This window comes from Sus scrofa, chromosome 2 (genome assembly GCF_054392235.1).
Source record: "Sus scrofa isolate SSC_HxYL_T2T_F1_AM1 chromosome 2, Sscrofa_HxYL_maternal_Yorkshire_Landrace_v2.0, whole genome shotgun sequence".
Taxonomy (NCBI): domain Eukaryota; kingdom Metazoa; phylum Chordata; class Mammalia; order Artiodactyla; family Suidae; genus Sus; species Sus scrofa.
The window spans coordinates 6,626,371-6,648,056 of NC_139384.1; the positions used below are offsets into that span (position 1 = coordinate 6,626,371).

General features: G+C 63.5%; 1 protein-coding gene across 22 annotated transcripts; it reads right to left on the reverse strand.

Annotated features, from left to right (window-relative positions):
- Window positions 1-165: 165 nt before the first annotated feature.
- Window positions 166-21,239, reverse strand: PCNX3 (pecanex 3). Of its 22 annotated transcripts, none has more exons than XR_014836812.1 (36): window positions 20,218-20,785; window positions 19,669-19,856; window positions 19,329-19,428; window positions 19,186-19,225; window positions 18,989-19,084; window positions 17,637-18,764; window positions 17,020-17,143; window positions 16,755-16,933; window positions 16,346-16,436; window positions 15,856-15,991; window positions 14,696-14,856; window positions 13,774-13,927; window positions 13,505-13,537; window positions 13,091-13,262; window positions 12,878-12,988; window positions 12,463-12,554; window positions 12,199-12,308; window positions 11,932-12,037; window positions 11,730-11,822; window positions 11,419-11,569; window positions 10,428-10,572; window positions 9,913-10,090; window positions 9,050-9,158; window positions 8,772-8,901; window positions 8,314-8,372; window positions 7,995-8,210; window positions 6,928-7,181; window positions 3,131-3,361; window positions 2,884-2,987; window positions 2,433-2,580; window positions 2,103-2,333; window positions 1,827-2,015; window positions 1,741-1,789; window positions 1,264-1,406; window positions 879-1,177; window positions 166-803 (listed from the first exon to the last, which is right to left on the reverse strand). XR_014836812.1 is itself a non-coding variant. In XM_085010649.1 (36 exons), exons 2-36 carry the CDS (start codon window positions 20,218-20,220, stop codon window positions 609-611), a joined length of 5,943 nt encoding a protein of 1,980 aa, XP_084866775.1. In that variant the 5' UTR covers window positions 20,221-20,289; window positions 21,084-21,239; the 3' UTR covers window positions 166-608. The 22 variants fall into 22 exon arrangements, 21 of the variants coding, with proteins under 21 accessions (XP_084866775.1, XP_084866774.1, XP_084866762.1 ...); XM_085010649.1 differs by adding an exon at window positions 21,084-21,239 and having other exon boundaries at window positions 1,741-2,015; window positions 14,696-14,817; window positions 16,755-16,930; window positions 20,218-20,289; XM_085010648.1 differs by adding an exon at window positions 21,084-21,239 and having other exon boundaries at window positions 1,741-2,015; window positions 20,218-20,289.
- Window positions 21,240-21,686: the final 447 nt, after the last annotated feature.

Sequence of the window (21,686 nt, forward strand, 5' to 3'; positions counted from 1 at the left end):
GAAAGGATCCCGTCCTACTTGAACCTCACCTCACCTTGGTCTAACCTTGACCCTGTCATAACCCAGACCCACATCCCTCATGCCCTCTTCTGTGCTCATCTACCCTGACCTAGCCAGCTCTTCTCCCCTCCACCCAAACGTCCCCAGATAGAAGAAACTGCCAACCAAAATCAAAAATAGTGTTATTAATTCTGGTGTCTCCGAAGCACGAAAAAAAAAAAAGAAAGAAAAAAAAAAAAAAAAGAAACCTTCCCTTCCCACATATCAGCCCCAAGTCCAGGTCAGGGGGCTACCCCTGCAGGCAGTGCAAGCCAAGGCAGTCCTGGCCATGGGCTTGAAGGGGGACCAGCCCATGGGTTTGGCTCTTGGGCCTGGCTGGGAGGCTGCCTGCCTTTGGGAGCCCAGGCCCTGGATTAGGGATGAGAGATCAGGGGTCAAGGTCAGAAGTCTGGGCTACTCAGTTCTGGTGCTCTGGCTAAGGCAGCCAGAGGTCAGGGTTCACATGTGGGAGTCAAAGCCACTCAGTTCTGTGGTCCAGTAGAGAGACCCAAAGGCCAGGGGTCCAAGTTACTGAATCCAGGGCGAGGACCCAGCGGGAACCGGGCCACTCAGTACTGATGCTCCAGCAGGGGCTGGGCAGCTGGGCTCTCCTGCTCCTCAGCAGGCGCAGGCCAGTCGCCCAGGGCCCCCGTGGGCGTGCCACTCTCAGCAGCACTGCCATCCAGGCAAGGAAAGTCCTGTGCGGCTCTGGAGGGCGAGGCGTCGGTGTTGATATCCGGGCTGAGGCTGAGGTCTAGGGGCGCCTGGGGAGGAGAGAGAGGTTGGTGGGAGAGCAGACCTGAGCTGCCCGGGACCTGACCCTCCCATAAGAACCTTACCTGAGATTTGGGGGTGCTTCCTTTAGGGCTCCCTGAGGCTGGCTCCCCCTCGGATCCCCCTAGCCCTTTCCGACCCCCCAGGCTCCACTTCCCGCTGGGACCCTCAGAACTAAGGAGACCAGGGCCAGGGGGCCTTGAGGGCCTGGGACCCTCAGTGGGGGCAGGCGAAGCAGGGGACGGTCCAGGGAGCCGAGGGGGCGGCCACTGCAGCAGAGGAGGGGGACGCCCATCACCAGAGCCACTCAGGGAGGGCCTCGGGCCCCAGGCAGGGCCTGGTGGGAGGGGCTGGTCGCCGCCGCCTGTGGAAGACAGATAAGAGGCAGAGACCTTCGTGGGCCAGGCCTCCCTCCTCACTCACTGGTTCGCCCAGGCCCGGCCTGCTCACCTGCTGTGTTCTCAGGTGTGGGCTGTGCCAAGGGAGGGTTACTGGCAAGAGAGGTCAAGCCGCTGCCGCCGCCACCGCCGCCGCAGTCTGAGTCATCCACGTTCCCACCGCTGTTGCAGCCGGCACCACAGCCCTTGTGAAGCCTGCGGGAGGAGGCAGAGAAGAGACTGGCGGGGGTGGGGGCTTGGGAGGTGGAGGGGAGACGCAAAGGCCCCCGACCCAAGACAAGTCACCTAACATCTCGGAGCCCCAGGGTCCTGTTTCTAGAAGACTTTGCCGCCTGCCTGCCAGGGCTTTTGAGGAAAGCACTGAAGGCCAAAGGCCACCTTGAGCTCGGGCTGAGGGGAGCAGGGGGTGCAGCTGGATGGGCCCTGAGGGCTCAAGCCTGGCTCCCGCACTCCCTCAGTCAGACCCAGGAGGGAGCCTCTGCTTCTCGCCCCATGGACCTCACAAGCCAGTGGTGGGGTCGGAGCGCACCTTTCCCAGCTGTGCAGAAGCCAGCGGGCGATGGCGCCCAGGCTGACGGGGCCACCCCACAGCGCCCGCAGCTGGGGGTGGCTGCCGGCCAGCGAGGTGGTGAGGGGCGACACGTAGATGGGGTAGCCCAGCGGCTGGTCGCAGGAGGAATTGATCATGTTGCGGAGCGCCTGCTTGGCGTTCTGGATGCTGCCTCTCTCGGGGTTGCGGTTGCGCAGGAACACCAGCTCCTGCTGCTGCCCGGCCCAGAGGCCGCGCACACACTCACGGTTCACCTGCGGAGGCCACACGCCAGGGTCAGGAGGGTGGCCGGCCGGCCGGGCAGGCGGGGGCCGGGGCAGAGGAGAGCGGGGGGGCCTGACCTTGATGACGCGGAAGCTGAGGTGGCGCCGGTTGAGCATGATGATCTTGTACTCGTCGGAGGCGTCGTCCAGGACGTGGCGCAGGGCCAGCAGCGAGGGCGTGTTGCTGAGGATGGCGCTGCGCCAGGCCGGGTCGCCCTCGTGTGAGATGACCAGCCGCTCCTCGTTGGCCGCGATGGCATCGTACAGGGCGGCTGGCTCCTCGTACTCGTCTGGGGACGTGAAGTGGTCCTGCAGGGATGACAGGCAGGCTGAGGTCAGCAGCCCCCGCCTTGGGTCTGAGGCTCCACCGGCCACCCGGCCACCCCGCCTGGGTGCACCGCTGCCTACCTGGTGAAGCTTGAGGGCCATGCGCACCCCAGGTGCCACCACACGGTGGAGCAGGTCCATGTCGGCGAAGACCCACTCGTCGCGTGGGGAGGTGATGCGGAAGTCCCCCTTAAAGAGGGCGTGCAGGCCGTAGAGGAAGGGCTCCAGGCTGCGGAAGAGGAGCCGAGGTGACCGCCCAGGGCTCTGGGGCCCTGAGCTCGGGCTCTACACGCAGCAGTCGGAGCAGAGACCATGCTGGGCCTCGGTTTCCCCATCTTGACAAGGAGGTCAGCCTCTGCCCGTATCCCTCACGGTCAGAGGTCACAGCGGGGAAGCGCCTCGCCCATGGAGAAGAGCCACACTGAAGGAAGGACTGATGTGGCCTCCGGGGGCCGCGGTCAGAGCCCCCGAGCCCTTCGCGGAGGTGGAGGAGGGGAGCGGGAAAGGCCTGGCTGGACTTGTGGGGACTCACCTGGCAGACATGCTGTGCGAGGCTGTCCCCAGGGCCCGGCGGCCCAGCACACACAGGCCAAAACACAGCGTGACCAGCGGCGAGTTCCAATCCTGGTCCACAGGCTGCAGCACAAGGACCCCCGTCCCCAGAAGCCAGCTCAGACCTGGGCCAGGGAACTTGGGGTGGGGGCTGGGGCCCAGGCGAAGGGAGGCGGCGGCCCAGGGTAGAGGCGGGGAGGGCAGCCCCAGGGTAGGGGTGGCCAGACCTGGCCGCGCCGGGAGGCGCAGTACTGGATCCACTCCAGGTGCACTGCGCAGAAGGAGGGCAGCGAAAGGCCGGAAAGGCGGAGGTCGTAGTCCTCGTCCACGCTCAGCGAGAAGGTGGGGTCTGAGTCCGCATAGCCAGGCGCCCGCACAGGACGCAGGGCTGTCGCGATGCCCTCGTGGCTGAGCCAGGCCTCCAGTTTTGGGGAGCGGCTCACATAGTAGATGATGCTCTGTGAGGAGGGCTGGGGTCAGCGACTGGGGCCATGGCCTTGCCCTGGCCACTGAAGGAGAGGGCACCACAGAGAAGGCAGAAGTTGGCTTCCGAGGACACCCATCCCGAGTCCCAGCTCAGCTCCCTGACCCCCGTGGGCGGGTCTGCTCCGCTTCTCTCCACCAGGGAGGAGGGAGAAAGCAGACAGGAAGCACCCCTCCCCACGGAGGGTCCCCTGGAGGTGCTGCGCTGTGGCAAGTGCTTGCATGCGGGCCTCTTCCTACCTGCCCTGTTTGTAAGGGGAACTGAGGTTCGGACAGAACAGACTTGCTTGAGGTCACACAGTGGAGCAGCCAGCAGGGGGTGGAACCCCAGGGCCCACAATACCTCAATGCTGTGGGATCCAAACCTCAGGCCCTAGGTCAGGCTAAGGCAGCGGGTGGCCTGCAGGCCAGTGGGGCCTAAGTGCCCCTAGGTCATGGGTCCCTTTAGGTAACTGAAGTGTGACAGCCACAGGGCTTCCCCAAAGAAAAAATCTAGAGGCATCTGTGCCCAAAGTCAGGACTCCTGGACCCCTTAAGAGATTCTGCTGGTTGAGTTCCCTGGTGGCCTAGTGGTTAACGACTTGGTGCTGTCACTGTGGCTCAGGTTCTGTTTCTGGCCTGGTAACTTCCTCATGCCATGGGTACAGCCAAAAAAAAAAAAAGAGAGAGACAGAGAGTCTTCTAGTTTTTAAGTAGGGATCTGGCCAATCAGAGAGGAGGAGCTTTAGAGAGGCAGGTAGCTGGCACAGCCAGGATGGATGGACAGAGTGAGGCCAGCAGTTGGCAGCCAATGAGCTTATTGGGATTCCATGTGCTGCCCTGGGATGGAACCGCTGAGGCTGGTCTTCTGCCTGGGCCAGGGATCCGAAGTCAGAGCTGGGGGAGTGGAGCAGCTGGCCGTGAATAGAGGGTGCCTGGCAGTGGCAGTCCAGCAAGGTGGCTCTGGTAGAACACGGAGAGGCCAAGAGCCTGGGCAAAATGGCCACAGTGCAAGCCAGGAAGAGCCAAGGGCCTCAAATAGCTCCCTGGGGAGACCTGGGTGGGGGCTTACCAGTTCAGTTTCTAACACATGGGGGCTTGCCTGGTAGCTGGCAGCCTGGCCCCAGCAGAGCCATGGCCATGGCAGGTGGGTGGGCAGTCTGGGGAGGGCTGAGTGTCCTTTTAATCAAAAGGAAGCAGGGGGAGTTCCTGTCGTGGCTCAGCGGAAATGAATCTGACTAGCATCCATGAAAATGCAGGTTTGATCCCTGGCCTCGCTCAGTGGGTTAAGGATCCGGCACTGCCATGAGCTGTGGTGTAGGTCGCAGACACGGCTTGGATCTGCTGTGGCTGTGGCTGTGGCGTAAGCCAGCAGCTGTAACTCCAATTTGACCCCTAGCCTGGGAACTTCCATATGCTGTGGGTGTGGCCCTAAAAAAACAAAAACAAAATGAGGAAGAGGGACCAGGAGCCTAACAGGGTGAATGCGGGCAGGAGGGCTGTGGGACAGCTTCAGGGTCCAGGCAGACGGGATCCCGAGTGACCTTGTTCAGAGAGCTCTCTACAGTCCAGGCACCACCACAGCCCCCAAAAGACCTTTGGCGGGGGGACGCGGCCTGACACAGAGGAAGTGCCTCGGGAACTTTCGCCAGCACATGGTGTTCTATGAAACCAGCAATCCTGGGAGCCAGCCCTCAGAGAGCTTCTCAGGGGAAACGGGGCCCATCCGCGAGCATTTCTGGGAGTGAGGCTCTGCTCGGCTTCATTTGGGGTAACTCACTGAAGCCTCATGAGCCTCCGGCATCCTTACTGGCCTCTCCTCTAACTGCAAGGGAGGGTCTGTGAGCCTCAGCTTCCTCAACTGTAACAGGGGCTGACTCCACCGGCCCTGCCTCTCCCAAGGGCTATTAAAAGAATCCAACAACAAACAAACATGCCTGGGCTTAGAAATGCTAAGAGGACCCCAAGGCTTAGCTGCAGGTGGATGTGGGGGCCTGTGTCTCTGCGGCCACGGGGGGTTGAACTTCTCACCCAACTGCACTTAGGGACTCCCAGGAAGGTGAGGGGTGGGGGGCGGAGAAGGGCCAGAGCTGCAGGGGAAGGGCTCTGCCTGTCCACCCAGCCCGAGGGCTGGACGGGACACATCCCAAATCTGCTCCGGGCCCTCCCTCCCCTGGGCCCCATCTCGGCAGCCCCACTCATCCCTTCAAACTTCACCCCACCCTCCGTCCTGGGCAAAGCCCTCCCCAGGTCCTCCAGGCCCCTCCACATGGGCACGATCCTGCCCAGCCATCGAGGCAGCGGTGGCAGGTTGGCTTCCCCTCGGGACGAGGAGCTGGGCAGGGGAGGTGATCCTCTGAGCCTGCCAGCCAGGGCCTGGCCAGGGCCCGCTGCACAGCCTCGAGAAGGTTACACTGGCCCTGAGCCAGGTCCAGGGAGGCAGCTGGGTGACCTGGGCAGGGGCACCTCTTGAGATGGAGAGGAAGCTGGACGGATCGTGACCCTGGGTGACCTAGGCTGGGAATGTCTCTCTCAGGACCACGGCCTCTTTCTTGATGAAAATAAGGAGGTCGGGGGCTCGCAAACCCTCCCCTAGGAGTGGATGGAAAAAACAGCAGAGAGAGTCGTTTCTCTGACGAGTGACACAAATAGTGTCCCTTGGTGGCAAAGGACAGCTGGGGAATGCTCAGGACTGCCCTACAGAGAGCCTCAGGTGGGCAGGCTCACCTGGGCTCCAACAGACCGCAGCTCCCAGGCCCGTGACAAGCCCCAGGGCAGAGGCTGAGAGAGCAAGCGGGCGGGGGGGGGGGGGGACCCTCCGCATTCTAGTTCCCTCACAGGACTGCAACAATCCCCACTTCTCCAGGGGCTGAGCTGAGGCACAGCAAGGCAGACAACCCTGCAGGCTTCCTAGAACCCACACAGTGCCTCCCCAACCCCCTCTGCCCTCAACAGGCCTTGGGAGCCTCGGGTTCTGCACAGAGTGCCAGCCCAGCACAGCGAGGCCAGTCCAGGGCTAAGCCTAGCTCTGGCACTTTCTCCTGATTCTGGGGCCTCAGACAAAGTCACTTGCCCCTCTGTGAGCCAATTTCTACATCAGAGGGTGTCGGAGGGCTTCCCCTGGCAGAACCTCAGTAAATACCACCGCTTGGCAGCTGCCCTAAGGTTGTCATTAGTGCCACCACTGTTAGCACTGGGGGGGCTGGTGGCCTGGAAGGCGGGCATTGGCAGTGTCCCTCTCAGGACCAGAAGCCCAGTGAGAGGATCCACACACGTGCTGCTCGCCAGCTCGCAGTACTCACGGCCCCACGTGAGCCTCCTGGAGAGGGGATGGGGAGTCCCCCACCCCGGACACCCCTCTGTCAGAGTGACAGTCACATGGGCCTCTGAGCCCAGCCTGCCCTTCAGCAGTGGCACCTTGGAGGATGCTTAAATGGAGTCCTCTGCTCCCCTTGGGCAAAACAGGCTCCCACAGATGGCCGAGATGGCCCCCCGGAGGCTCCCGGCCAGGGCGCGTTCAGCAGCGGGGAGCCCTGGCGCCCGGCCGCCCCGCCCTCCGCACCTTGACATAGTAGGTGATGAGGATCTTGCGGAGGTCGAAGACCTGCAGCATGGAGGCGGCGTTGTTGTCGCTGATGCTGTAGCCCTCCAGCACGTACTTGCTGGCCGTCACTTCCCAGGCCAGCCAGCGCTGCCCAAAGGCGGCATTGAAGGACAGGACCCTCGGCAGGTGGCCAGGCTCGCAGCAGCAGCAGCCCTCATCCTCCTCCACGCCCTCTGTGATGGCCTCCACCTCGCGCTGCTGGCAGTATGTACCTGCAGGGACCTGCGGGGTCAGGGGGCCGCGGCGACACCCCTGCCTGCTCCTCCCCCAGAGGGCCCAGGGACCTCCCTGAGATGCCATGTGAGTGACCATCCCTAAAGGACCGTCACCAACGAGCCCCTTCTCCCCCAACTCCCAGCGGCCACAGTGGGGTAGAACTGGGGTGGGGGCTGGGGGGACAGGGCCTGGTCCCTCATTCACGTATTTATTATTTTTTTAAGGTCGCACTCGCGGCATATGGAAGTTCCCAGGCTAGAGGTCAAATTGGAGCTGCAGCTGCCGGCCTACACCACAGCCATGGTAACAATGGATCTAAGCCACACCTGCAACCTACACCACAGCTCACGGCAACCCCGGATCCTTAACCCACTAAGCGAGGCCAAGGATGGAGCCCGCATCCTGCTGGATACTAGTTGGGTCCACTATGCCACAAAGGGAACTACTGAAGCCCAGAGTCCTATTGCTCCCAGCTATGCTCACAGCCCCTCTGCCCTTGGGGGACCTCTTCTGGGCTGGGCTGGGCCGGGCCGGGCCCCACCAGGCACATCTTCCTGAGGGTAAGGAGCCAGCTCACTCACCAGGGCTCATGCGTGGCACCAACCTGGGCCAGGCCTGAGACCAGAGAGTGGGCTGTTCACTACAGACCTGCCAAAATCGGGGCAGGGGCAGGGCTGGGCCAAGGAGACCCTCCGCCTCACTGTTTGTTCTGGGAAACCCAGGCCCAGGGAGGAAAGGGGCTTTGCTCAGGGCCCCCAGCAAACCAGGGCAGAGGAGGGCTGGAGCAGACGCAGAGCCCGGTGGCTCACCGCGGAACTCAAGGCCACGCAGCTGGAAGGTGACGAGGCCATTGCCGACCTCGATGAGGTGCACCAGGGCATTGAGGTAGTCGGAGGCCAGGACGAAGCAGTCGCCGGGGCCGTAGTTGCCCCAGCGGCCCAGCACCAGGTCCCCACACAGCGTGTGCTGCAGCGAGCGAGTCAAGTGCTCATAGAAGATGGAGTTGAGGTTGTTGTCATCAGCGCCTGGGACCCAGGGTGGATGAACACACGGACAAAGTGACACATGAGCAAGGTATCCTTTCCAGGGAGACCCTGCCCTAAAGCCCCTTGATGGCCAGGTACTCACCGGGGTTCCGGTCCAGCTGGGTGACCAGGCGGGTGTTGGAATGATCCACGCGTTTAGTGCTGTTCAGAGAGAGGGTGACAACACAGGTGGCCAAGAGACCGAGGCTGCACAGGGCTCAGATGATGGTTCCCGCCAGCCACCCACCACGTCCTCGGAGCCCGCACCCCTGTGCTCTGAGGCGGGTGCCACAGCAGGCCCGTGACAGAGGGTGAGGGACTCACCCAGAACCACAGAGCCAGAAAGCCAGGGTATGAGCCCGAGGCCTCTGTGGATCAGCCCCCTCACTGAAGACCGCCGCACCCGGCACTCACACCCGTGCCGCCGGCCCACCGTGCCCCATCGGCCTGGGCTCCGAACCCCTTCCTCTCTCCCAGCAACCTTCCCGTGCCGCCGACCCCCTCCGCTCCAAGTCCCTCTGAGTGGCACGCCGGGCACCTGCCCGGTGTCCCATGACTCACTTGTAGTCACGCTCCCAGAACTTGAGAGGCCGCGCGTAGGACATGATGAAGACAGCGCTGCCCAACAGCGGATTCAGGGGCGTGGAGAAGAGCGCTGAGAGCAGGGCCTGGACGAACAGCATGGCCGAGTCTGGGCACGAGTCAAGGAGGTGGCGGGTACGCAGGACCCTGGCCTCCCTCACTACCCCTCCGCCCCTGCCAAGCCCCCCACACCCCCCGACCCAGGCCCCATCCTCCCCGCCCACCCCCACCCAGGCGGCAGGCAGCAGGCCGGGTACGAGGCACAGCGAACGGCTGGGCAAAAGCGTGGAAAGCTGAGCCCCAGGTGATCTGCCAGGGCGCGATGTAGGTCAGCACGAACCGCAGCTTGTAGAGCAGATCCCACAGCTGCAGGGCGGGAAAGGGGAGAAGGTAAAAGATACACAGATCGCTCACAGACAGGGGTCTACCAAGTACCCACTCAGAGCCTGGGGCTGCCCCACGGGCTGCCCACAAGGGAGTCAAGTTCAAGGTCATTCCCAGCCCTGACTCTCCCAACCTCCCTCAAAGCACCTGATACCATCAGCAGCTCCAGACCAAGCAACCACTCTCAAGGAGCATTAGCCGTTTAATCATATAACTACCCTGGGAGCGCCTATTGCTGTCCCATTTCCCAGATGGGACTACTGAGGTTCAGACGAGGTAGAGCAGACGAATGACTGGCTCAGACATGCCACTCACAGTGACGAGGCTGGGCCTCGACCGTGGTACTGAGAGGTGAGAGACGGTCACAGGCCCTGCCCTCAGACGGGGCCACAGTCCAGGTCACCAACATCCTAGGCCAGGCCAGAACCCAGCCTGGAATGTGAGTGCGATGAAAGCTCAGGCCCACGCCGCGGTCTCCCTGCAGACCTCCAGTACGGTGCTGGGGACGGTCCTCTGTTCATATCCCAGCTGGCCACCCATTCCCCAGGGAGTCAAGGCACTTAACCTCTTAAACCTGGGCGGGCCCGATGCCTCGAGGAGCTGCTACGAAGGCGCACAGTGGGGCTAGCACGCAGCAGCTCCAAGGGCTGAGGCCTCCGGGGAAGGTCTCCCTTGCGAGGTGGATGTTCTGCTCCCACCGCACAGCCTGGAGTCTGCGAGGCAGCCACCCGCTCACCTTGCTGCAGAGCAGGGACATGAGGAAGTAGTCGAGCAGAAAGCCCTGGGAGAGGCGCGGGTAGTCGAAGTGGAAGAGCAGGACGGTGAAGGCCAAGGTCAGGTACTGCTGGGGCGGGCAGCAGAAAGCCGAGCGCAGGAGCTTCAGCCCGGCCACGGTCATCAGCAGCGCCCGGCAGCTGCAGGCGAGGCACAGGCGTCAGGCGCCGGGCACAGACTTGGGGCAGTGGGTGTGGGGGTCCATCCCTTGCTGGCCCCGGCCTGGGCTCTGCCGGGCTAGGCCCTGCCCCTTCAGGCCAGGGACTCTGCTGGCCACAGAGGTCACCACCCCCTCTGGACACACGAGAGGGACCTGTCTGCTTTCAAAGAGGCGGCTCCTTCAACGGCGTCAGGAGCCAGGGTCCTACTTCAGCATGCTGGGCAACCAAGATGGGCCTCCTTCCCTCTCTGGGCCTCAGTTTCCCCCCGGGTCACCTGGGGATGGAGATGGGATGGCCGGGGGCCAGTGGTCCTCACTAGAGGCAGAACTTGTCCGGGTGGCTGACGACAGTGTGGGCGTCCACTGTGAGCGCGTTGAGCACCACGGCGGGGTAGATGAGGTACTTCTCCATGCACTGCAGGCCGGCGTACAGCTTCTCAAACCACATCACCTGGGCAGCGCCTGCAACAAAACGTGGGAGGTGGGACTGCCGTCCAGCGCTTGGCCCTCCACGCTCCCCTCCCGGCGCAGAGCGGGACAGGCGTGCTCCCTGAAGGGACCCAGAGGGAGGGCAAACCCCAGGACACGAGGATGTGCTCTGGGTCCCCAGAGACGTTGAGCAGGTGGCAGAGGGGGCAGCGGCTGATCTTTGACCGCTCAGTGGGGCCCAGGTAGGGGGTCTTGGGGGCCGAGGGCAGGTGTTCTGCCCGAAGGGCTGGCTGTGACAGCAAGGCTGACGAAGACAGCCCAAGTGCCCGCTGGAGTCAGAGCAGCTGGCGAGGCCCAAGTTCACAGGATCCTCAGCTGCAGGGCCCTTCCGAAGGGGTGGCTGCCGCCTGGCTGGAGCTGACGGCCGCTACCTGGGGATGCAGCCAGGTGGGCCACATCCTTCATTGTTTGAAAAAGGAAGGCATGCAGACCTTCGTGTAACAAGTCCAGATGTTCAAATACTGGCCCGAGAATGTTCTTGGTACACAATCCAAGGAAAAAGCACAACCCGCGCTCAGTAGGTGCTAATGCTGATCGGGTTCGCTGGTAGCCGGCCGTAATCCTGGGCAGCACAGCCCTTCCAGGCCTGGAATTCTACTTCTTCCACCTCCTTAGAAAGGCAGGCGGGAAGACGGTGGAGAGGGCAGGGTGAGTGTGGGCACGGGAGGATACCGAGGGCAGCGAAGGGCTGCAGGGAGGTGTGGGCAGAGGCCGCCCCCTGCTGGCACTGAGCTGCGTGGCCCACGCCCCCCTCAGGCTGCAGGTCCGCTCGGACTGAGCAGGAGGGGAGCGCTCGCAGCCCGGGCTGGGGCCACTCACCGCGCACTTCATACTGGCTGTATTCCAGCGGCTTCAGCACAGGCTGTGACAGGCAGAACCAGGGCAGCTGTTTGCGGAGTTGCGGCAGCAGGTAATGCGTGAAGAAGCCCACGGCCCCAGCCAGCGCGTACAACACGAACCCCAGCACTGACTGCGAGGGGGACAGGCGGGGGCTCAGCCGAGCAGGGGCAGGCCCAGGTCAGCCAGGGGCTGAGAAGGCCCCAAGGCCACGGCTGCCCGGGCCCTCAGGGTGAGCGGGCCCTGGCAAAGGCCGAGGGCAGGGAGGGGAGGGAGGCCTGTGCCGCACGAACCTTCAAGGCAATGAAGACGGTGCTGGCGCTGATGGCGAAGGTGAGCACGGCAATCACCACACACATCACCAGGTCGGAGTGCAGGACCTCACGCTGCAGGGCCGGGAAACACCAGCGTGGGTGCCCCTGCCGCCGAGTGGCTGGCCACACCCACCCACAGCCCCCCATCCTGTGACTAGAACCCTCCACTCCGGGCCCTCACCACTGACTGGCGCATCTTGTCTGGCAGTGGGTCTGGAGGCTCGGCGCGGGCCGTCTCCAGACTCCGTTCCTCCAGCTCAGGGAAGAGCTTGCTGCGGATCAGAGACCTGGGGGGCAAGAGAAGCACCAGGGGCGTGGGTCTGTGGAGGCTGCCCCTTCCCCCAGAGGCTCCAGCACAGGCAGTGATGGCACATGCACAGACCCACAGACCCTTTAACTCACACACGCACGCACACACGCACACAAAAAAGCACATGCAGGCACCCACCAGAGGACAGTGGGGTCACTGCTCTGCCGGCTCAGGTGGTAGGACAGCGCCACCAGGAGGCCACAGAAGACGGAGAAGAGGACAGGGACGTGCTGCTCTGGCCAAGGAGTCTGGGGAGAGAACCGGTGTGAGAATAAGCACAGGGGCCAGGAGTGCCGCCAACCCCCCGACCCTCTGATCCCCGGGGGAGACACTGAGCCAATCATGGCCCTGTCCCAGTAACCCCCAGGTTTCAGCAAGGCCCCCACCCCAGGCCATCCCTACCTTGATGGCTCCGAGGCAGAAGCCATAGAGCAGGGCAGCAGCCAGGAGGCTGCGAGAGAGACTAAAGACCGCAGTGAGCGGGCTGGTGGCAGCTGCAGAGAGAAACACCGACCCGATGGTACCCAACTCCACGCCCCGGCTCCCCTCAACTCCCAAAGGCTAACGAACCCCGTCAGAGCCCCGCTCCAGCCCAGTGCTCTCTGCTCCCCGAGCCCAGGGAGGCCCTCAGAACTTCGGGCTTTCTTGGGTTTAAACCACTTGCCTGGAGAGGGGATGGGAGGGAAGGGAGGGGAAGAGGTGGCCTCTCAGAATCCCACATGCGGATGTGGGAGAAGGCGCAGCAAAGGGCTGGAGCCACGACCCTTCCTGGGCCCTGCCCCGCCTCCTCACCCCCAACCTCCCGTGGGCCTCATACCTGTGCCCCCAAAGCCGTGCATGTCTATCTGCTCCAGCAGGTACATGAGGCAGGTGTTCACCTGGGGCAGGAGGCCCAGGAGGAAGACGAATGGGAAGCACAAGGTGAACACTGGCCAGGAGGGGAAGCGAAGGCCCGGTCAGCCTGCAGGCCGCCCCTCGGCCCACCCTCGGGGCCTTGCCCCCGGGTAACCTCAATGCCCTGCCGTCTTACCAGTGGCCACGTCACGGGCGCAGAAGAAGAAGGAGGCGGAGAAGAGCGTGAGGCCATAAAGAGAGACGGGCGGGAAGGGCTGAGCGGAGCCCAGGGCATCCAGCAGCCAGATGAGCAGACAGCAGATGCAGAAGTAGACAGGCCGGCTGTACGCGATCACCCAGTTGTGGCCCTGAGGAGCGGGCCTGTGAGGAACCCGGCTCCACCCGCCACCCAGCACCCTACTCGCACATGCACACGCCCACTCACAGGCTCACGCACGCTCCCGTGCCCCGGGCCCAGCCCTGGGTGCAAGACAGAAGGCTTGGTAGGGTGAGGGCAGAGGGGCCGAGGATCTGGGGGTGATGGGGGCGGTGAGGGAGCCCTGTCTCTCCTGAGCCTCCTGGGGAGAGGTGCTGCGCCGCGGGTACTCACGTGCATGGGAGATGCCGCGTCGGGCTGCACGCTCTGGAAGAGACAGGAACTATGCTGGCGACAAGAGCCAGTACCCAGCGGCGGGTCAGAGGCCCCGGGACCTGTTCAGTTTCACCACTGGGCCAGACTGGACTGGTCTAAGCCTCAGTCCTCTGATTTGTAAGATGCGGGGGAGGTGGCTACAAGGGATCTGAAGCATCTTAGCTGCTTAAGACGGGCCTCGGGAAGAGCGGGAAGGAAGGAGGGAGACGCAGGGAGCCAGGCCTGACCTTCAGCAGAGAGTACTGGCAGGAGGCGATGACCAGGCAGAACTGGAAGACCCAGATGTCGGTGAAGAAGCCCTTGAGCAGCAGCAGGTAGCCCAGGAAGGCGACAAGGCTGCTCAAGCCGACACCAAGGATGTTCTCCACCAGCCCCCGCGTCCTGGAGAGACAGCAGGGTCAGCACACCCGCCTGCCCACCCGCTAGCGGGGCAAGGGGTTGGGGGCAGACACAGGACCTAGACACCAAGACCCTCGTCTGGGACTGTGCCCCTGCCGGCTGTCGCCCTGATTATCTGAACCTATGCCCTCGCAAAGGCAGGGCCAGGTCGCACCTGCTCCAGGAAGCCACCCCTCTGCTACCCTGCGGCCCACTTCCAGTCGCTGTCCTTCCAGACCATAAGGCCTCAGGCGGCACCACTCTGGGATTTGCCCATCTCCCTCCCACACGCCACGCACACAGGTGACACCAGTCACAGGAGAAATCTAGAGGACAGGCAGCCGGGACACGGGTTCCAGGCCCAAATCATTCACCCAGGCAACAAACACCAACTGACTTCTCTAACTTTCTGGCCCTCAGTTTCCTCCCACAAAAGGGGAAAGCTAGATTGGGTGCTACGTGAGCCTTTTTAGGTCCTGAGACTTAATTGGATTGAAAACATAAGCGAATAAACCAACACGCTGGACGGGGATGATGTTTTAAGTAAAGCCTTGGGAGAGAAGAAATGACCAGAGCACCAGCCACTTGGCCACCCCTCTGCACCCAGAGGAACCCTAAGCAATCCCACTGCAGGCTCCAGCCCATCATGCAACCTCAGCGACCCCAGCAGGTTCTCTGTTGCTATGACGGCCTCCACAGGTTCAAAGTCCAGAAGGCCAGGGAGCAGGGACGATCAAGGGTTGGGGGCTGGCAGCTGGGGGGTGGGCTCACCGGTCCAGCAGGGCCAGTAGGGCGAGCCGCTCGTAACGCACAGAGGTCCAGCGGCCAGGAAGAAGCCAGTACTTGTAGCTATGCTGGGCCCGAGGCGGTGCCTCCTCCATCAGCGTCTGCTCCTGGGATTCGTGCAGGGAGTCCTGGTCCAGCAGGTCAAACTGCGGTCCCCACAGCCGCGGTCATCAGCCCCTCACCCCTGCATGGTCCACTGCCACCCCCGCCCAGCACACACTGGCTGGTCGACACAGAAAGGCCCCACCGTCTATCGGCCCTGCCCCTCCATCCAGGGGCCTGCCCCTTCCTCCAGGTTCCCAGGATGGGGCTCAATGGCCGTGGGGACTTCTGGGCCTACCGGGGGCCAGAGTTCCTAGCTCCTGTGTCTGTCTCCCCGAGACGGGCAGCATCTCCCTCCTCTTCCTGGGCTCAGTGAAATCCATCTCATCCTTTGGGACCCATGGCATACATGCTACCCTCCTCCCAGAACCACCAGATCACTCTGACCGCCCGACTCTGGAGCACACAGAGTGCTGGCCCTGAGGACAGGCCTGGGTGCCAATGCCGGTGCTATGAGGCCCTGGGCCAACTCCTCAGCCTCTCTGGGCTCCTTGTGTCTTTAATTCCACAAGTATTTATGGAACACAACTCTGGGCCTGTCCCTGTGCTGGGCTCTGGGGACATCAGAGAGCCAGAGCAGCACGCCCTTGTCTCCGGAGGCGGCTGGCAGCTGTATAAGAGCAACGCCGCTACTCCACATGATGGTTAAGGAGAATAAATGCATCAGAAAGGGGTACGGGGGGTTTCTGGGCCTTGCCCGTGGTCTCTCTGTGGCCCTGGGCACATGGGTGCCACGTCTATGACTGTTCTTTAAACCCTGAGTCTCTGCCTCGGTGTTCTCAGCACTCCCGTTACTCTCTAGCCGACCACGTGAGTCACTTCGCATCAGACACTTTTTGGAGCAAGAAGAGGTGCTCTCATCAACTCTGCTGACACGCACCAGCTTGGACAGGATGTCCCCCACCCACTGTGCAGGTGCCCGCACAGGGAGCAGCGCTGTCACTCAGAGCAGCCCGTCCTTCCCGGTGCCTGGGCGAGTGCTCGGAGGCCTGCCCCCACCCCGCCCCCTCCTGCAGGTCCTTCCCCGCCCGCTGGCCCCTCACCTCTGGGATCTCCAGGGGCACTCGGCGCACCTGCATCCCCTGCAAGACCACAGGCCGAGGCTGCAGCAGGTTCAGGCTACCTGCCGCCTCTGGGACGTCAGTGGAGTGGAAGCTGGAGGAATGCGAATGGCGGTCCCTGTGGGAACAGCGGCTGTGAGGGCTGCAGCTGTGCGCAAACCCGGGAACGGAGGGGGATCAAGGTCAATGCCAGCCCATGACTGCGGTCCCAAGAGGGCTGCTCAAACACCCAGAAGGAACACAGGGGCATCCACAGGGGGCAGCCGTGCTTCTCTCCCAGGCCCTGGGGGCCTCCTGCTTGGAAGCGCCAGGGAGCCAGATCCCTGCAGACCAGCCCTTCACTGCTGCCCCCGCCCTCCCCTCCTAGAAGCCTGAGCTGCCCCCACTCCAGCTCACAGAAGGAAGGGAAAAACTCCCCAGAAGTGGCAGCCCACCGGCCGCTGTGCCAGAAGAGCCAAGCTAGGAGACTCACCAGGCTCCATTGGCTGCCTGCTCCCCCTGCTGCCCCACGGGGTTCTCGTAGCCGCCTCCAGCCAGGCCAAAGGTATAGGATCGCCGCACGCCTGGGGCGAGGGTGAGGGACACGAGGCAGCCTATCAGGGACTGGAGTGCCAAGGCCCAGCCCACGGGGGCACCAGGGCCCTCAGGTAAGGAAAGCCCTGTGCTGGGTTCCCCTGGATGGCAGGCTGGCCCCTGGGTACCGAGCGCTGGAAGGGAGAGGGCCTGCAGCCAAGAGCTGGTGAGCGCTCGCCACGGGGCCCAGGGGGCTACATGTGCCCGATGGAGTGAGCGCGGCTGCTGGGACAATGACCCTCAAGGGCGAGAGTGCAGGGCCCGCCGGGGTCAGAGGCTCGGCCGCGGGACTCGGGGAGGAGGCTCACCGCTCTCGTCATAGAAGTAGTGCACGGCCCCCTCGGAAGTGTCGTCAAAAGTACAGGCCTCGTGCACGGTGGCGCCCGCCCGGGTGAGGAGCAGCGAGGAGGCGAAGTGCAGGGCAGAGGGCAGTGTCAGCGCCCGGGAGTGGGAGGCGGCCCGGCCCCGCTGAGCCTCCTGCAGGCTGCTGGGGGGAGGAAGTCAGCCCCGGGGTCAGTGCCACCAAGTGCCAGCTGGACCCCCACCCCCTCCAACCACAGACGGTGAGCTCACCTGGGCGGCGACCCCATGACCGAGGCTGGGGGGGTGGGGTTGCTGCCGGCGTTGTGCCGCCTCCGAATCGCCTGCGTCCGCCTCACGCTGCTCGAGCGGTCCCGCTTGCCCGTCTCCTCGGCTGCTGCCAGAGAAAGCCCCCGCCCCCCGCCCCCGAACATCAGTGACAGAGGCTTGGACAGAGCCCAGGGGAAGGGACAGGTGCTCCTGTGGGGACCTAAGGGTCAGGCCTCGTCCGACCATGTGCTGGCTCTGCGGCCCAGCCAGGTCACCTAACACTCGGGCCCCTAGAAACGAGGGCATGCTCTGCTCGGCCCACTGGTGGCCCTGGAGGAGGAGGGTGGCTACTGAGGGTCCTCAAAGAGAAAAAACGTCAGGTCCTAAATGCAGGATGTGGAGACAGGGGCCTGTCTCTGCCTCGGTCTCACCATCGGAGCCCTGCGTACACGAGTTCTCTGAGCAAAGACGTCACTAGATTGCTGTGTCTGCATCCACCAGCCCGAGACGGACGCTGAGCTGACTCTGACCCGGTCCACTCCAGCTGCCCCTTGCCCAAACCCCCGGCCCTACCTAGACACCCCCCTCCGCCCCGCCCCAGCTCTGGAGTCGGCACTCACCTCCCCCCACGGCACCTTCCTCCTGCAGCTCCCCCCGCCAGCCAGGCTGGTTGGCAGCAGGTCCCCTGCGGGCCTCGGCAGGCAGCACAGCGGGCTCACCCGCAGCCAGCTCCACCCCCGCCTGGGCCTCCAGCTCAGCCTTGGACCCAGCCAGGGGGCCCCTGAGGACATCACCCCCTGCCCCGTCCATGCTCAGCACGCGGGCATGAGTTTTGGCGCTGGCAGTACTAGGCGTCCGCTGGGTCCCATAGGGCCGCTTGGGGGGCACAGCAGTCCCCTCCTCAGCCCCGTGGGGCGCCCTTCGTTTCCGGGGTCCCCCCGCTGCACCCCGAGAGCTCTCGGGAGAGTAGCAGGAAGTGGAGGAAGAGCTGTCGGTGCTATAGTGACGCTGGGACCGGAGGCTGGAAGCCGGGCTCAGTTCACTGCCCTCGCTGGTGTCGTCGTCCTCAAAAAAGCCCCCGCCTTCGAGCAGTGGCCGCCGAGGGGCACGGCCAGCCGGGGAGTGTCTTCGCAGGGGCGGCCGCCGCTTGCTAGGCCGCAGCAGGGCCAAGTCCTTGGGCCGCACAACCAGGAGCGGCTCAGCCGGGCCTGGAGGCGTCCCTGCTCCTACGACTGTGTCAAAGGAACGTAGTGTGTCGTCTGAGGGGACCCCGGCATCTGGTGAAGCGGGCAGCTCGGCCTCCGAGGGTGGGTCTGTATCGCTGCCCTCGGGGGCCTGCCCGCCGGGGGGGCTGTCCAGGTGGGTGGAGTTGGTCTTCTCACTCTTGAAGCTGCTCAGCGTCTCGCGGTCAGTGCCACTGAAGCAGGAATCGGAGGAGCCGGCTTTCTGGGGTGTGGGCTCCCCGGAGCCCCGCCGGTCCAGGGGCTGGTAGCCACCCGCTCCCCGGCGTTGTTCCCGTCGACTGCTGGTCCTCACCAGGGCCCGGTCAGGCCGGGTCAGGGTCAGGAAGCTCTTGCTCAGCTCCTGGCTGAGGCTCCCCTTCAGCAGGGGGCTCATGGGAGTGTCAGCCACGCTGCTCCCGCTCCAGGGGGCTCCCTCTCCAGCCAGGGGAGACCGTTCTGAAGAGTCCGTGCTGGGGAGAGATGGGTCGGGGGCAGCCCCTGGGGGCGTCTGGGGAAGGTCTCCAACTGTCAGGACAAAAGGAGACATAAGAGAAGAGAGTGGAATTCCATAAAAGGAACTGGTGGCGAAGGGGGTCTTGCGGTCCCTAGTTTGAGAGCCCAGCTGGAGCAGGACCCCGAGAAAGCCCCGTCTAAGAGGACAGAGAGAGCGCCGAGGGAGCAAAAGCTGGGGTGACGCAAAGACAAGACCCCAGTCTTTCCCTGCGCCCCTGCCCATCGTGCCCACTCACTTAGTTTCTCCTGGGAGCTCAGCTTCAGCATCTCTCGGTCGGCTGAGGTCACAATCACGTTGTTGCTGCCCTGCTCCCGCACCAGCTCCTTGATGTCTGCAACCACAGCCCCGGAGGCGTCAGCAGGACCTCGAGGCATCTACGCGCCACTCCCTGTTCTGCACCGCCACCTTCAGTCCTGAAGGGAAGCCACCTACCTCGGAGGGGCCCAGAGTCCTCCATCCGGGGAAGCAGCTCCTGAGCAGAGAGAAAAGGATGAGGGAGCAAACAAGGCAAAAAGTGGGCTCAGGACGGGCTCCCAGGAGAAGAGAGGGGGAGGCCGAGGGCCAGAGCCACTCACCGAGACCTGGTTGAAGCCAAACACGGAATGCTGAGAGCTACAGCGTACAGGGGGTGTGGAACTCACTTTCCGAAATACTGTCATCTCCACTCCGGGGTCCCTAGCAGTGGAAAAGGAACATCAGCTTTGAGCTGCCCTTTTCTCTTCATACAGTTCGTCCTCCGCCATCCCCACTGCTTCTCCCTCCACAGGGATCCCCCTTACAAATCCAGGGCCAACACAAAGAACAACTGGCCGCTCGCTCATGAAGCCAAGGTTCCCTAAGCCCCTTCATTCTCCAATGCTCAGGCCCAGGCACCAAGACTCCGCCATTCCCAGCATAGGCCCTGCCCCCGCCTACCTGGGCAGACTGCTGTCCCCCTGGGCAGGCTCTTCCTCTGGGTCCCCCATGGTAGAGTTGCGCTTCTCCACAATCTCGCCCTGGTCGAACATAGCATGCAGCCGATAGTTCACAGTCTTGATGGTAGCGAAGATGACAGCCACCACAAGGCAGTACACACCAGCCACCATCAAGCTGGGGGGCAGGACCTGGGGGCGGCAGCAAGTCAGGTCCCTCTTCACACAGCCCTGTCCCTACCACCTACCACCACAGTCAGGACTAGGACACACAAATTCATTAAACTCCATCACGCCTGCCGGCTGCTAATACAAAGACCCTGCGAGGCAGCCCTATCTCCAGCATAACTGGAATGAGATTAAGTGAGATTCAAGGTCACCCAGGCCAGGGAAATTCTGGCCTCTCTTCCACACACTCCAGACTCCGCAGTGAATCCTCTTCCCACACCCCAGCGCCCCAGCCACAGCCCAGAATCCCTGCCAGGTTGCACCCCTTCGTGACATCTGCCCTCCCTTTCCCCGGCACGAGTTACAGGTGGCCGCAGCATCTCACCATATACAGCAAGAAAGGAAAGGTGAGCAGGAAGATCCAGACATAGAGATGGAAGCAGTTGGAGAAGGTGCTCTGGTGTGGGTCGAAGAACCAACCGCCGGTGAGCGAGGCCCACACCCCCTGGCGCAGGATCTGCAACACCTGCGACCCCATGGCCCCGCCGCTGCTGCGCGCGCCCCCCTCCCGGGACCCTCATGGGGGCGGCCCCCGGCCCATGCCCCGCCTGGCGCCCGAGGGCCCCGGGGCCCAACCTCGCGCTCACGCCATGGCCTCCCCCAGCGGGGGAGAGGGGTCGGTGGGGCGAGGGTGCGGGCAGGGGGCGGGGCCGGCCAGGGCAGTCAGTGGTGCGAGACCCAAGAGCCGGGGTGGAGCCGCATCAGGGGTGGGGTCCAGGCCCCCACCCCCGGCCCAGAACTGCTCCTAAGGGCCGGACCGGCGGGCAGGCGCAGGGCACGGGCCGGGCACCGGTCGGCGGCATCCAGAGGTGGGCGTGGGGTGGGTGCTCCGGGGGTGCAGACGACGGCTCCCACGGTTCCGGCCCGGGGAGAGCCCCGGGACCCTGAGGTCCACTTCCGGGGTCACAGGTCACTCGCTTTGGGCTCCGCGGTCGCCCCGCTTCTGCGGGAGCCGACCCAAGGGGGAGGCCGGAAGAAGGAGCCGCGAGCCGCCAACCTGCAGTGGCGCATGCGCCCGACGAGACCAGTTGGGACCCGGAAAAGGAAAACCTTTCGGCTCGAATGCGCAAGCGCAGGGAGGTGGTGGACCGATAAGAAGCGGGAGAGCCCGCTGGGCTTGCGCAGCTGAGGAAGGGACGATCCAAAAGGCACAAGTCCTTGAGCGCATGCGCACACCTAAGCGATGCCAACCTAGCCGCGATCACTGGGCGGAACGCGAGGGAAGAGTTACTAGAGGCGAGGAAAAGGATGGAGGCGTGGACACCCCTGGGGGCTAAAGCCACAGTTGTGCGCTACTGGAGCAAGCCCCTCTAGGTGCGCCCTTTTTAGCGCTGGACGTCAAACGTCACGAGCGGCCTCTACTTCCGGGTCAGAGCTCAAACTCAGAGTGTAGAGAGAACAGGCAGGACTAGTCGAAATAGGATAGTGTCGTTTTTCTTAAAGTGACAGGCTCAAGGCAAGGGGGTCCGTCGCGCGGTTGCGAGAGCGATTTAGCTATTCCAAGTGCCATCACTGGACAAATTTCAGGAGCACAGTCTCAGGTTTCCATCCCTTCTTGGGAAAGAGGCATGAATTGTTTCCCAGGTGAAGGGAAGCAGTAAATCTTAGACAACGCGTTCCAAGAGCTCCAAGTGCAGCCAGTTTCGTCCTCCATTCTTGCCTACCCCCACTGCCAGCTCTGCAAAGCGGAGCTCCTGGCCCCAGTTTCAGACATGAAGAGAATGAAGCGCAGAGAAAGGGTCACACGGCCCTGCAACTTCGGAGCCAAGACCACACTCGGGTTTGCCCCTCTTC